The sequence below is a fragment of the Alligator sinensis genome, unplaced genomic scaffold, assembly GCF_000455745.1.
Source record: "Alligator sinensis unplaced genomic scaffold, ASM45574v1 scaffold606_1, whole genome shotgun sequence".
Lineage (NCBI taxonomy): Eukaryota > Metazoa > Chordata > Crocodylia > Alligatoridae > Alligator > Alligator sinensis.
In genome coordinates this window covers 590,770-607,523 of record NW_005842472.1, presented here as the reverse complement: position 1 = coordinate 607,523, position 16,754 = coordinate 590,770, and the positions used below count along the sequence as shown (strand labels likewise).

At 38.1% G+C, this 16,754-nt stretch overlaps 1 protein-coding gene across 1 annotated transcript in view; it reads right to left on the bottom strand.

Annotated features, from left to right (window-relative positions):
• The window catches only part of DOCK2 (dedicator of cytokinesis 2), a 514,326-nt gene extending 498,179 nt beyond the window's left edge, over nucleotides 1-16,147 (bottom strand). Inside the window, exon 1 of the mRNA XM_025212572.1 lies at nucleotides 16,044-16,147. Coding sequence (XP_025068357.1) covers nucleotides 16,044-16,086 — 43 coding nt within the window. The 5' untranslated portion in view covers nucleotides 16,087-16,147. The remainder of the gene's footprint in view (nucleotides 1-16,043) is intronic.
• Nucleotides 16,148-16,754: the final 607 nt, after the last annotated feature.

Genomic DNA, 16,754 nt, shown 5'->3' with positions numbered 1-16,754 from the left:
CTAGAAGCAACTTATCTAAACATGGTTCAAAACCAGAGAAAACAAGCTAAGTGGCAGAACATTATTCAAGAAAGTTACAGTACTCTGCTTAAACCACTTGTTCATAGTATTTAAGGGCTGTGGGCAGGCAGGATGTGGGCAGGATAAGCATTTTGTTTTGAACTACACCAATCTTGCTGGGGATGAAAACCATGTGCTAAATACTTTGTAACAAGCTAGTAGTTAACTAACCACCAAACTGTGATATGTTCAATATCTGTAATGTTAAAATTGTATCAACATAAATTCTACAGTAAGTGTTTATTCTAGAATTTCTCATCTGCAATTAAGACATACATACACAACTCAACAGATGCTTTCTTGTTCCATTCTCTTCTTCTCCCACCAATAAAACACGAACCCCAGACATTTACTGTGGGGTAACAATGGCCCAGAACGTACTTCCTCTTCAGCATACTTAGCTGCCTTTCCCTCCCGTTTTTCTCCTGTTTGAATCCATAGCAGAAAGGAATTGCACACTTCCGTCCAGTTAACATGTAACAATTATGTTGCCACTGGAAAGTATATTCTTTAATAAAAGATGGATTTTTAAAACTAAATTGGATTCTTTTCGTTTTTCTGTTGAATGCATTTTCAGTTTTTTTATAGTTTATTTAAATTTTAAATTATAACCCACAATACTAGCACATAACTTTAGTATAATCTGTTAATATAATTTACCTTTGAAAAAAACAGCATTCAAATAGTATGTTTATTGGCAATGTTTTAAGAACATAAGTGGGTCATAGCTACGGTCCATCTAGTTCAGTACTGGGCTATGTTGGAGGCACAAGCTTGCAGGTTTTTGAGACTACAGCCCACTTGAAGCAGACAGCATGCAAGTCATTACATGGCAAAGCTCCCTGCAAGCAGCTGGACACCATAGCAGCCCACAACAGTGCACCTATCACGAGTGGTATGAAGAAGTTGCACCACTTTCAGCCTGGCACCATGGTACAAGATCTGGTGCTACCAGAAGTTGACAAAGCTGCTGATCTGCAAGCTGTGCTTATAGCACCTGGTGTGCAAGATCATACAGGACTTCAAGATGGACCTGTACTTCCAGAGCTCAGCCATCATGGCACTGCAGGAGGCCAGTGGAACCTACTTCATGGGGCTCTTCAAAGACACCAACCTGTGTGCCATCTACACCGTGTGTCACCATTATGCCCAAGGGCATCCAGCTGGCCTGCCACAGCCTGGGGAACTGCAGTATCTCCCATCTGGAGCACTAGGAAAGAACTAATTGACCTGTTTCCAACAATGGCCGAAGTGGATGTAGGGACAGCACTGAACCAGGCATCTCAAGAGTGATCTATCCCCTATTCAGTGTCCTCCCTGGCAGCCGCCATTTATTACTTTAGAGATGACAGTGGAAACATCTCCAACTATCCTGTTTGTCACGACCCAGTGATTTTTTGTGCCTCGGCACTATGGAATTTCCTGGCCACATGAGAGCTCCTTTGCACAGCAGAGTGTTCTGCTGCAATTAAGAGCCTGCGTGCAGGAGAGTTCCCGCCAATTTGCAGTTTCCTTTGCAGGATGCATTTCTTCTTTGCAGCACAGAGATGCACGGTGCAAAGAGTTCCCGCTATTCGGATGCAAATTTGTGCCCCGTTATTGGCCAGTGCTAAATTATTCACACGTGGCGGCGAGTAATTGGCTCGCTGGCCGTTTAAAATTCCGCGCGACTTCCGCCCAAGTCGAAGAGCTTTGAGCACGCTGCAGAGTGTCTCTGAAGTTATCTGGCTTGCGGCTGCCGATCGATAGACTGATCACCTATCGATCTTTCTTCCCGTCACCGAGCGCAACCCCGACGTACCCCTTTCCCCGCCAGTTTCAAATTGCAGACAGATTAACTGGCTTGGGCCCCGCCAGCTGGAACAACTCATGTGGTTGTTCCGACGACCGGACCACCTGCGTCGTGATTGCAAGCGGCGTGAGTAAAGTTTTTTACAACCAATAAGTTGTGTCTGCCTCTCCATTCACCAGCCCGCCCTGACGTACGAGCGTAACTCAAGTCGGCCCTGGCCGTCCGAGACACTGTTCAATAGCCACTAATAGCTGTATTATCCAGGATTTTATTCAGGCCCTTTTTTAACCTAGGTATGCTACGCAATAAATTCCACAAGTTAACTATGCGTTGCATTAAAAAAGTTCTTTCCCTTGTTAATTTTGAAACCTATCACCTACTAATTTCAACTCACTTATTACAAATATTTCTTTTGTTTAAATAAATGAGATATTTCCTTTGTTTAATGAGGTCAACGAAAATATTTCCCACCAGATATCTGATAGGTCAAGAATATTTAAGGGAATTCTAGTTTTGTGCATTGCAATCAGGTCCTAATTTTCATCCAAATGCATCTTGACACAATCATTAGTAAGAAATAATCCAGTAAATAAAAAGTATAATTAATTTCATTAAGTAATACAATTTAAATATTAAAAATAGTTTAAACAAACATATGGATACAGTATATATCTCCAGTTAACAAAAGCTAATAAATGTAAATATATTTAGTTGTAAATCAACACTTTCTAATATCAGCATTTCTTTCAGAAGAAAACTAAACAGTATAAACACAAACGAGATGTAAATTAAATTGCTGACTTAAAAATAATTTGGATTTAAATCAGCCTATGCTTTTACTTGCAATTGTGTATGTAGACACCCAGGCTCAGGTATCCAATACTTATTCTATGCTATAATCCATTTGATGTCCCCATTTATCACTTCAAGCATGTCTCTCCCTGAAAACTTCTAATTTGTTTCCACATAGTTCTTAGCTTCCAAGATCTGTTAGTTGCAGACATTTCCTAATCTATAGAAAATGACTATATATGTCCAGGCTACTCAACATGAAACTGAAGTTTCTTCCCCAAGTAGCTCAAAAAAGTTACTAATTGCTCCTAGAATGATGCACAATGTATAACAAAAGTATTAAGTGAAAAAGCTTTCTGTTTTATTTTTAATTGCTTTCTTCTTCTTCCTTTTCTTCTTCTTTTTAACATTGCAGCCCTTAGGATCATCTTACATTTGGGGGCAGGATTAGTAAAATATCTTCTACCTGTGACACTATCAATGCAGGGAAGTATATTGTACAATGAAGTTTCCCAAGAGCAGCATAAACATTTCAACAGATACAAGGCTTCTAGATGGCATAGGTGCTGAGTATGTGGGGCCCTGGCCCCACACAGGAAGAGTGCTGTCAGCTGAAAGATGTAAAACTTCCCAGGTGCCCATCATCTTAAGCTCCCCTCCCAGCTAACCCTGGCAAAAATAAAAGTTGGCACCTATGCATAGGTGCCCAGTCTGTCAAAATGTACCCACACTAAGCCTTATGACAAGTTCACTTGTATGAAAATACACAACCTATTTCTCAAACTTCTTCTGGAGCTGAACAGTTATGCCAACACACAGTTAATCAGTCTTTTGTTGATACTGCCATTGCCATACAAACATATTGTGTATTTGTAACTTGTGAAGCCTAAACAAAACATCAATGATTATGCATACCATATGAACCTGAGGTTTAACTTTTTACTATATTTCTCCTTAGATGTAAAAGCAATTCAGTACACCAGTTTTGCTTCTCACCTGACTGTTCTTCCCAACATTAAGAGAAAGAGAAAAAGAAAGAGAAAGAAAGACAGAGAAGGAGAGGGAGAGAGACAGTGAGAGAGAGAGGGTACACATGCTGACAAACATTAAAAATTACCATTTGAGAATAAATAAAAAAGGAGAAAATATCAGAATCAGAGATACAAATTATTATAAGGAAAGTAAGAATTAATGAATATTTAGAAAGGAGCAATTAAAATTGTAACACTATATGCACATGTTGATAAACTTTAGATTTATACATAGCTGCTGCTAATGGCAATTTATAGGTTTTATTATAGCCATCTGTTTCCATCAGAATACAAATAGTTAATCTTCATGCAACTTGTACATGAAGTCCTACTCTCCCTCCCTGTCCCTCCATCCTACTAAATGGGTTTGTACTGATCAGGGTATTTTGGCGTCCTCATAACTCACTTGCTATCTTTGATTAGCATCTCCTGGACAAATGGAAAGTGGTGGATATCATTTTTTTAGACTTTAAAAAAGCCTTTGACCTCATGTCCCATGATGTCCTCATGGTGAAATTGGAAAACTGAAGCCTTGAATAACTTACAGTCCGATGGCTGGGGAACTGGCTCTGAGGTCAGATGCAAAGAGTCGTAGTTGATGGAACCAAATCACTACTGGTAGTGACCAGTGCCCCGTTCTCGGGCCTATATGTCTTTATAATATCTGGTGTCAGAAGTGAACTGGCTAAGTTTGCTGATGACACCAAACTATGGGGAAGAGTGTCCACACTTGAGGATAGGCTGATCCAGGCCAATCTAGATAGGCTCGCAAAGTGGGTGGATGAAAACCTGAATGGCATTCAACACAGAAAAATGCAAGGTGCTCCACCTTGGAGAACAAAAGCCACATCACTCTTATAGGATCGGCAGTGCTACACTTGCTAGCACGATGACCAAAAGAGACTTGGGGGTCATGAGTGACTACAAGATAAACATGATCCACCAATGTGATACCGCAGCTGGCAAAGCAAACAAAACTCTGGCTTGCATCTACTGATGTATGTCAAGCAAGACCCAAGAAGTCTTCTTCCCACTGTACTCAGCCTTGGTGAGGCTGTAGCTGGAGTACTGTGTCCAATTCTGGGCTCCACAATTCAGAAAGGATGTGGAGAAGCTTGAGAGAGTCCAGAGGAGAGCCACGCACATGATCAGAGAGAGCAGGCCTTATGAAGAGAGGCTGAGAGCCATGGGACTCTTCAGCCTGGAGAAGCGTGGGCTCAGGGGTGATTTGATGGCTGCCTATAAGTACATAAGGGGTGTGCATCAGGATCTGGGGGAATGTCTGTTTACCAGAGCACCCCAAGGGAAGAAAAGGTCCAACGGTCACAAACTCCTAGAAGACCATTTTAGGCTGGACATAAGGCAAAACTTCTTGACCGTCCATGTCCGACCACCCTTCAGAGGTGGTGCAAGCACCCACTCTGGAAACTTTCAAGAAACATTTGGATGTCTATTTTGATGGGATCCTCTGATCCTAGCTGACTTCTTGCCCCTTGGGCAGGGGGCTGGACTGATGATCTTCCGAGGTCCCTTCCAGCCCTAATATCTATGAAATCTATTATTATAATCTCACCTATATTTTCTCTGTCTTATAAACTTGAAGAAGAGAGGATCATGTTTTTTAAAAAGATACCTCAGAACTTAAACCATTTCATTTTATTTGGAGTATTGAAATTTCATTCCTACAGTTTTTTTAGTGTTAGAATTTTAATTACTCCTTTCTATTCATTCATTCTTACGTTCCTTATAAATAATGTATATCTCTACTTCTGATGTTTTCTCCTTTTTCGTTTGTTCTCAAATGGTAATTATTACTGTTTGACAGCATTCCATTACATTTATCATATAGCAGGTCTGTTATACAGTAGTTCCAAAATCTATTGTATTTTGCTTTCTGCGTGCTCCCCAAAAAGTATATTATGCTTCTCTTGATAAAAATAAACCCAGCAATGTTATGATATGCATTGTTCCTGTATCATATCCAAAGTGCTGCGAACCATGAGATACCAATGCTTGTTTCTAGTCATGTCGCTGCTTTAAAAAATTGGGAGGAGAGAAAAGCTATGGTAAAGAGAAAGGAGGCAAGGGGAGGGGGAGGAAGATTCCAAAGAAGAAGCAATAGAAGACAGGAAGCAGAGTTAAGGTGCAGCTTACAGTGTTATAAACAAAGCTTAAAACTAGACTTGCTAAATACTTCCAAAGGGGACGACTCAGTATATTGTATGCCATTACCTGATGTAAAGCGTAAAATAATCCACATTTATATTCTTGGACATGGATCTTGGCAATTTTGGATGAATAAACTGCTCATGTATTTTTTTTGCTTTTGCCAAAACTATTCATTAAATAAAGTTAATGTTACTGAACAGTTTCAGTGAAAAATATGCTAAATTCACAAAACAGAAGGAGAGAAATATAGTAGCTCACCCATTTTACCCATTAGTCTGGGCAGTCATCTAAGATATGGGAGTCCAGGTTCAATTCCCTCTTCTACCTGAGGGTATTCAAAGCCTACTGTCTTCTGTAAGACTTTCCTCACTCTCATGTTATGGAGAGAGTATTCTTAAATGTCTCTTACTGGCCCATTCCTCTTTACATGTAGTAATCAACTATTCATGGGTGAGGGGAAAGGGGCAGGGGGAGGGTGGAATCTACAGCCTAGCAGTTAGGACATTGACCTTATAGGTAGGAAATCTGCTTTCCAGTTCCTGCTCTGATAAATTTTTAGGTAATCCTTGACAAATGGATTTGTCAACAGAAGTGATTATGAGCATCCTGCCACAGAATAACCTATAATGTCTTTTATATTCTCCTAAAAGGTGACAGCTGCAGGCTCAAATCCTCTCATACAAAGGAGGGATTTTCACCTTGTTTTCCCTTTCCAGATGAATACCTTCCTTAGTAGGCTATTGGGTAGAAAGTGAACACAGATATAATCAGCTTCTCTTTGGTATTCTGAATGGCTTATATATCTGTCCCTTTTGTGGTTAAAACTGCTGAAATTGTAATTGAACAAATCCTTGCCAGTCAAACCAGAAATTCTGCTCGAATCCAATTAAAAATCAGAAGGGTGCATGTGCACCACATACACCCATGCTCATTAAATGCTATATTTTTTTTAAATACACAGATAAGGTAACAACATTGAAAACAGTCACTATGAGCTAGGATTAATACCAATTACCTTTCACCCTTAACTAAAAATAAATGAATCATCCGTTCATGTTCTGAATAGTGTTGCCTCATTTTAATTGCTTCCTTTAGTACTAGTTAATAACTTAGAACATACTCAGCAACTGTCAAAGGAAGTGGCTCGACTTCACAAATGAAAAAAAAAAACATAACTAAATGAGTAAGTGGAAATCTACAGATAAAACCAATTCCTTTTAAAAGTTTTGATTGTCTTGTTTATGAAGAATTTATACTAAGAGTTTAAAACCTAAATGCACTATAAGTATTTCATAGTATAAATAGAACTGAGCCCCAAGTAAGTTTGCAAAAAGTACAAAATAAATCACTCTGAATGAGGAATGGAAATAGAGAGAAAACAATTCTAAATCTCTTACTCAATTTAACAGGTAAATCCAACAATTTAATAAGTTAATAAGCCCAGTTATTCAAGGAGGTACAGTTCAGAGCAACCAGTCAAATGTTAATGCACCATACCACTCAGTTTTCCAATTATTAACTAAACAGTAAAAGTGTTTATTTAGCTCAGTGATTCTCAAAATCATAGGCTCAAGACACCCCTCAGGAAATGCTAGCTCTTGGTTTGCACTCAATTTTTACTACAGAAACATGATAGAGGAATTATTCTGTTGCAAATGACTCAAAAAGACCAGAACAGGTCAAAATGGTTTTAATATTATTGATTTCTATCTGATATATCTGGCTTTATCTCATAAATCACATTTGCACACCTACCAGTCCTAACATTGTGTGATACCCCACTATACCCTCAAATGGACCTTAGGAACTCCAAGGTGCTGCAGCACCCTGACTGAGAATAATTGGTTTAGCTATTTGTACTGGCCATGACAAAGAAGTGAGACCCCTGGTGCTCTTTACTATACGATACAAAGATGATCCTCTCAAAGAGTAGATAAAATAATGCATGTGCCGCCAACATAAAATTTAGGGTGTCAGTGTAAATAACACTAAGTGAACGAGACATGAGCAAGGAAGCATGGTCTAAATATAGGCCACATGTTTAAAGAAGTCATTTTTGAAGTAGGAGCACAGCTACCACCAGTTCCTCAGCCAGTGAAATATGAAAAAAAAACAAAACCCTGCTCTCAAACTCTTCACACCTCATTCAGTCCACTTCTGAAGACTTGTTTCATAATCAGGGTCCCTTGCAGTTCACTAAGTCTTCTGTACTGTGGGAACTGTGTTCCAGAAAGGGGTGTTTTAGCCTTATGAACCCCTTGGCACTCATTCAGGGAGACTACCTAATTAACTCAGTGGCAATTCAGGATCAGTAAAAGGCATCTGTTAGATACCCATGGCTGCTGAAGGTTGAAAGAAACTACTTTATTACTGTAACCTTTTAACAGTGTTCCTCAACCCAAACCTCCAATTTGCACAGAGATTAATAAACTCAAATTGTACCAATCTACCATCCAGGGTGGAAGCGGGGGAGGGAGGAAGGTGAAGGGGGAAATCAATCCCACAATTATTCTGTAAGCTGCTAAGTACCCTCAAATGTTTACTGACTTTAATGGGAGTTGAAGGTACATTTTATTACCTCAATCAGGCTGCAAGCCAGTAGTGAACGCCAATTTTAATGCTGACCAACAGAAAGTTCATTTAGTCACAAGTCAGCAACACAGAAGAAATATATTTAAACTTCTCTAAGAATCTCTTGCTGTAGTTTTTGTTTCTTAAGTCAGTGTCTCCTGCTTTTCAGATCAAGTGTCATCTGTAGTGCCTTCCATTTCATCTAGTCATGTCCTAAATTATTTGTCCCATTTGCTTTTTGCTGGTTTGATTTCTTTGCCCTCCTAACTGCAGAATTACCAAGGTATGATTCAAGCTCAGGATCTCGTGCAGTCTGCATTGTATTTACTGCCATGCTCTAATGAATAACTTGAGCAAGAACTGTGTATGATTTTGCGCTAAAATACTGGTATTGTCTCACAAAACAGTCCTGTTGGGGAACCTCTTACTAACCTGTATTTTTCAAAAGCCTCAAATGACTAAGCTATCATGTGGGAAGCCTGAAATCTGAACTTGGAAAACTCTGCATTTTGTTATTTACCACTTCTTTCTCATAATATTTATCCAAGCTACTTAAAATGCAGATCTACTCTTAAGAATGCTAATATAAAATTGTACCTTCTAACTTGAGAGGCCACCACCTTACTTATAAGCATCAATCCTATCTAATCATTAAGGACAAAAACAACATTTGGATCTTTTATTATCGTTTGCCATGTGAAAAGCATGCACTGAATTCTGCTCCCCTCTGCTCACCAGAAAAGCATTATTAACTCTGATTTATTTAACCATGACTATTACAAAGCATGAAAGACACAACGCCAGCACATAACACTAAAAATGCCTTTGAATTCTCTACTCTTCGGCTTTGTTTTTCCACCATAATGGAATTTTATTGAAATAACAGTTGCACAGGTTATAAGTTATATAACCTGTGCAACTGTGGTGAAAGTATTACGTTTCCAGTATGTCAGAGTTCAATTTGGCCTGTAGTTAGCTGTGTGAAAAAAAGGATAAAGACAGCTTGATTCTCATGTCAGAAGCTATAATTCGAAAGCTAGCAGATAAGCAAAACTTTCTCATTCTTAACTGATGGCCTTTTGAAGATATACATGTTAATGTTTAGTCCCATTCTTAGGCAATTCTCAAAGTACAGCCATTTCATTACTGAGTTTGTTTGCTTGTTTTTAACAGGGCACTCAAAAATATGAACAAGAGTAATTTGTCAAAATGGAGCTGCAGCAGAACAACCTGATGTTGCACTGGTCTGTGTCGGCTCATAATATAATGCAAGGCAGCTGTTACATGATTTAGGAACCCTAGATGAAGAGGTGAACACAAGAACTTCCATTCAGTCAACAGTTTTATTGGTCCTGCTATACTCAGTAATCATTTTCTATGGTCTTCCTTACCAAATAGCATTCTATGTACAAACTACTTATGTAAATACAGAGCACTCATGCAGCAGTGATTTTATTACATGCCCTCAGCTTCAAGGGAAGAACGTTGCCTTTGCCTCTCTTACTTCTACTGTTTTTATATAAATTCTACTTTAACCTGGAAATCCAGGTGAAAAAAAGGCAGCTAAACATTTTCCTCAGACAGGGCTCAATACTACCTCTCAGTTTACCATTAGAACTATCCTCTACTGGATAAAAGCAAAAGAAACAAGTATAAGTTACAGAAAGAAGTAAACACGTTGCCTACTAATTAATATATTTATATGTAATCACTTGCCATTGCAACTCCCTAGAGCTAAGTACAGACAGTCAAAAAGCACAAGGCTGAATTGATTCAGTCTTTCAGGTTAATCTAAACTGCAGAAATTAAACTGAGAAACCACTGGACAGACATTCACTTTTGATTCAAGAAATGTAGCCACAAGCCTGCAGTGGCTCAGGCCAGAAGCTGGGGGATGCTAGAGCTCTCTACTCGGGGGCTCTTTACTCGAGGGCAGGGAATGTTAATCCCCCTCCCTGGCCACAGACCCCAGCTGAGGTTTGAATGAACTCTTTTCTTAGAAAGCACAAAAAATAACTTCCCATCTTCCAGAGCAATTCAGGGTATCATCTCCTACAGGGAGAACTCAGAATCGCCAGTCCAGAATCCTCTAAATTCTTCACCCAAAAGCTCGAATCAATTTCCCTGCCCTTCCCTACCCTACCAATAGCTAAGAATAAAAAGACATTTGCTTGTGTCCACTTCAGACATCCTCATATTAGATTAAAAGACCCTGCAACTAAATGTTCCCACCACCTCTGCATATCTCTTCAATTTAATAGCCTGTCAATATCAGAGAGGCATGGAAAGAAGCATACTGGCAGAGGTGAACAAGTTTGCTAAGACAGACCTTAAGCCAACACTAAAAGTGAGAAATGCTGTTTGTTTTTAACAGGGCACTCAAAAACATGAACAAAGATTTTAAAGGCCTATACAGTCTCAAAGCTGTGGGAAAAGCCCAAAAAGGGCTACTTATCTTCCTACAGCAACCTCCAAAATTTCTCTGCATAACTTCTCTAGATCTCTAATTATTTGTGAGCCTGGAATGTCTTTCTAGCTCCAAAACTCCGTAATATTCATTGCAGAAAGTTAATTTTTCTTATTTTTCATGGATTATAAAAATGTACTAGAAAAAGGGTCCTATATTTAAGTACTTATATAATTGGTATTATACTGTTGTTGGGAAATTCCTTTGGGGTGGTGATCTGTAGCTTTTGTAAACTCAAGTTCACTTCACCAGATGCTATCTTATTTAGGTAGTCTATAAAGTGTACATCTACCCTGTCTAACATTAGACTAATATGGCTAACTATACCTCTATCTGTTTTTGCCCTATTTAGAACATTTGATGAGTCTCTGGGTTAAGGCCTATCAATATTTCTGGATCACAGTGTGATAAGGGGTATTAGACTGGAAAGCCATCTGAATTCCATTCCCAGCACTCCTTCTCATCTGCTGTTATGCGTAGAGTAACACTTCCATTTTTTCCATTAGGAATAGTCAGTGTTGTTCAATAACAGTCCTCTAGGCCCATTCTGAAAAGAATGCTTAACACAATTTTCAATTTGAGAAATCCTAGGCTCATTTACATGTGCCATTAGTGTGCAGCAATAAACTCGAGCTCATGGCTCTTCGGTTTATTGCTCCTGGGAAGCACCCAGGCACACAGTTTACATGTGTGCCTAGACCGCAGTACACTGAGCTGGGTTGCAGCAGCCCCAGGTGGCAGGAGGGCCAGGGGCTCAGCCTGCCAGCCAAGGGCTGCTCCAGCCAGGCTGAATGTGCTTCAGAAGGAATGGCTGGGGCACGATGGTTCTTCAGTGCAGGACTAGCCAGCAGGCAGCCCCTGCCTGAAGCACCCTCATGCTCCAGGCAGCTGGGTCAGTGTCTACACGTGCACTGTGCACTTTTGCATATGAAAAAATTCCACAGCAGGGTACTACATAGTACTTGTACTTACAAGTACTACCCTGTTGCAGGGTTTATTAGTTTCATGTGCCCTAACAGGGTTGCATGTATAGACGCTAAGACATTTACTGCACAGTTAATGAGTGAACTTCACAGTAAAGTCTGATGTAGATGTGCCCACAGTTACCTATGTTAGTCTGAAGTCAAGTAGAAGGCAGCATAGATTTGTACCTTAGAAGCTAACCAAAGACAATATCTATATAACCTTGCCTGAATTCATACAGGGTTTACCAACGTATTGAATTTCAAAGTAGATTGCAACATCTGCTCTTTAGGAAGAATGCTCTGCAGCATTCTCCTATAGTTCATTGCTCAGTGGGTTAAACCTAAGATTAAGGTTTGACAGGGCATTTCTCTAACAATGGATCTGAACCCATTTGCCATCCAGGTGGGCATGCACAGCTGCATGGTCTTTCTGCTACGCTTTATTATTTTATGCCTTACCTAGAAGGGTCACTGTTTTACCCACGCTAATGCAGAAAGGAATACAGCGTTTGCAAATTATCACCAAGAAAAAACACCGAATAGCACGTGTTACTGCTGTATTTAATAACTGACTGCTTTATTTATCAAATAAGTATGCTATACCTACCCAAATTGCTGCTTCCAATGGCACAGTGTATTAAAGATGCAGACAGTAGCCCATGCCATTCCTGCCCTCAGATGCTTTATATGTCCTTCATTATTATTCACAGTGCTAGTTTCTCGTAGTCAAAGGCAACAGTTTGCACCTTTGAACAAATTTGAAATATAGTTCAAGTGCTTACTGATTCACTCTATTTCTAATTTAAAGCAGGAAATGGATGTGAGATACTGTGAAGTATTAAATAGCTACTTTCAAAATGTTTTTCTACTGTTATCATTATCATATTCATGCAATTACAATTACTGCCTTACTGCATACTAAGCTCAACAAATGAATACTTAAAACTATTCTGATATGCCCTCTCCCCACTGCTTAAATTAGGGTTTACTCCAAATAAGCCAAGTCCTGGAACACCTTAAACATGATGCAAGTTATCTTATTGATTTGAATGAGGTGACTCACATGACTGCTGCAAATATGATCAGCAGTGTAAGTATCCATTACTCATCTTTCTAGTATGATGGGCTGCTGTTTGAATATCTAACCCAGTCATGAGGCCAAGTTCCAGATTCAAGAAGGAACTAACTGCAATATCTGGGAACAGTGATAAAGTATCAGACAGTGAGTTTCAAAATAGATGAAAGGATTTTCTGTAATTTTTAGAGGCAGTGTTAGTAACTTAAATTGACATGCAATAAAATGTAAATGGTAACTTACATTGTTCTATTACCTCCTGTATTAGAGCTGCCTAACAATTGATTTAGTTAACTTTAAATCATGTACTAAAAAACATAAGTAAAAGCAGAAGACTAAATTAAAAAATATTTAAAGTGTTTCACTTTACCAGGGTATTATTACTAAAACCAGAAGTCCCAGCTAAGTAAATTCTTTTAGGTTTTAAAACAAAATATAGTAACATTTGGTATGGTATAGTATAGTATAGTATCTTGTAAGTATAGTAATTTGGTAAATTAGTCGCTAAAATCTTAATCAGTGCACTGAACCCCTACCAGACTTTCATTCACTTCGATGCAAAACACTTTGGATAATTCATCATTTGTTAGTATAATCGGTCACTTCCAAATGTACAGTATTACTCAATCACACTGGAATTTACTCTGACCTATGCCCTCCGCAGCACCTGTAAAGCCAGGGGCTGCTTTCTGAGTGTTGGACACTCTTCAGTTTTTCCTGGCTGAATATGGCAGACAGTTCTATACAGTATAATAGTTTATAATCTATTCTGGGGATGAGTACATGCATCTCTTTCAAAATCATGTAATTTATATTTAGCAATAAGACATTTTTAATAAGAAATTGTACATCAAACATTTATCCGAATAATACAGTTCTCAGGTAGTGACTCTGACTGCCTGCAATTGGCACTTGGAATTTTTGTAATATTTTTTCTTCATTATAAATGTTAAAAATAATATTTTATCACTTCTCAATATGACGTAAAGATCACAGCTCATGAAAAATTGAATATGGGTTGCTATTGATAATTAGTCACATATAGCTAGTGAATCATTATTAATAATCAACTTGCAGTAATGTGTTAATTACATTTTACTGTAAGGTTCAAATTGTCAAGTTGTTAGTAATTCTAATGCATTATGAAAAAAATTGCACAGATAAATGGTGTGACATTTTTATGGCTTTATAAGGCACGACTAAGCAGAAAAATGCTACAAATTCTACAAAATATATACATACATTAAAAATTAGTAAAAATATGTCAGAGAAGCATACTTTCTTTTAACTACAATAGATCTGGTAACCTTACTAACCTTTCCTACTGATTCTAAATTATTATACTAACTTGATTAGCCAAGGTGCTGAGATTTTGTACACTGCTTAATGTACATTTATTTAATCAGACAACCTTTGCTGAAGAAAACATTAAATTAGTATTTTTCATGTTAAAATAAACTACTTATTTCCTACACTAAAAATCATGTTTGATACTACTGTTTCTGCTAGAAAAGGGTGCTTACAAATATCAAATGGCTTCTCTAGTACAGCTGGAAAATACCAAGACGACTCTCGTAGCTGCTTTCAAATACACATTATGATTTCAAAAGAATTCAAAAACCACATGGGTGAGACATTAAAACTAGACATATTCAAAATTTGGAACAACTTTTTTGTAGTTGTTCAAAAAAACAACAAACTATCAAGAGCAGCAGCAGATTCTCCACCTTCACCAATACCAAATAGGTCTGATAGTTATAGTTTAATCAAACAAGTGACTGGGATCAAAGCGTGGGAAACTTGCTGAAATATATTGAATTGTGTCTTATAGGGGAAGTTAGACTAGATGATCTAAACATCACTACTTTAGCATACAACAATCAAAGAATTAACTGCTTTTATTTACGTTGATGAGAACTACATAAAAAAATCTGAGCATATAGAAACTACAATGTTATCTCAATAAATAAATGCAGATACCTAGATATTTGCTTTAAATAATATTTTTTTAAAATATCACTCATATACACTAGAGTAATTTTAGATCATACAACTGATCAGCAGCATATGAACTGAAATATAACATCTTACACAAAACCAAATGGAACAAGCCAGATAATTTTGAATTTCTGTGTTCTGGCAAACAGCTTAATTGAAACATGTTTCTGCTTTGCAGCCATATAAGACTGAAACAGAAAAAAAAAGTAATCTTAGTTCATTAGTTTTGCAGTGGCTTTGAACTGGTACAGGATACTTAGATTATATAATTTTACCACTTCTGTGCTTGGAAATTGAAAATTATCATTACTAGGAGAAATAATAATTTGTTTTTATTAATTTCCTGAAAGAAATATTAAAGCTTAACTATTTAATTCCATATAATTAAACAGGTCCTATGCTATGAAGCACTTTATGCTTTTTAAATTAAACATTCCTTTTATATTTTAGTGGTAAGTTAGGGCTCCTGACTATCAAACAGCAGGCTACATAATGAAATGAGAAAAAAAATCTTGTTAAATGAACGTTCTTAAGTTACTACACATTTTTCAGTGTTCTGTTTCAGTTCCTAAATTTCAACATTCTTGATAGAGCACAGTTTAAGACAATGATGAACATCATGTTCATTCCAGAAAATTGTATAAACTAGAGTTGGAAGAGATTACCCTTCCAGCCAACACAAGCTTGTAAAGGTATCTTATTTGTTGGAGCTTTTACAGTATCACTATTAACAAATGAGGCAGTTCATCAAGGTTCAAGGAAAAAAAAAACCTGTATTTAACCCTTACTCCCAGCCAGTGTCCCAATAGTTATTCTTTACTGAGCGCTGAAATGGAGAGTCACATTGGAGATCCAGCATTTCAGGACTGCCAATCTGATTCTAGCACTAATGGCAAAGAGTATGATAAAAAAGTTCAACACAACATTAAACTGATACTCAGACGATTCATGTCCTTTTTCCTAGGAATTCATTAGCTGTTCTGTAACAGAAACTACTGTTTTCTCTTAAAGCCATTGAAGTAATGCAGGGGAAGAGGGCTCGTTGCACTACAAAATATGTGCCCACATCCTGCTCTAAAGCTGAGCAGGGATAAAACTTAAATGGCAGCTTCATGTTACGTACCCACACCGCTCTTTTCCTTGTCAGTCTTGCGCCATCGCGCCATTGCATGTGTGCTGGCAGGCTCCAGAGGATGCCAGCTAACAGGAAAGCCACTGGATGGGAGCAGGAAACTGCAGGAGTCGTGTGAGGGAGGCACTTGGAAGCAAGAGCTGATTCCACAGTCACTGATGGAATAGGGGAGGCTGGTTGGTGCAGCTGCTACTGCTGTGTGCTTTGCTGCTGCTGTCAGAGCTTCCTGCCTTCCTTCCTCTTTTTTAAAACTCAGACTGAGAAACTTAGTCAAAAGTGTCATGCCTGCTGTGGGGGAGGGGACATCTGATTTGGGTACTTTCATAACATGACTGCAACAGTGACAATAATACAAGGACTATAAATCACATATAACCAAACCCAAGACTCTCCCTCCCAGAACCCTTCCAACTCAATGACTGGTCCCATATAGGCGAGAACTCTTGAGTGCAAAACCTGGTTAAAATATTAAAGCTGTTAATGATAACCATTTAAAATCTTGTGCTACAAGATTGAACATTTTCTTCCAAATGTTCCCAAATTGTGTTATAGCCTTAAACTCCTTCAACTGACTGAAAAAGACTTTAATTCTGGCATGTTTCCCTATTCTATAAACTTTTTAAAATTGTATACACATTCCAAGTTTCAAAGTTCCCTCCATTTTGGTTATTAAATTATATGATTTTCATTGTAAAGCTGCAA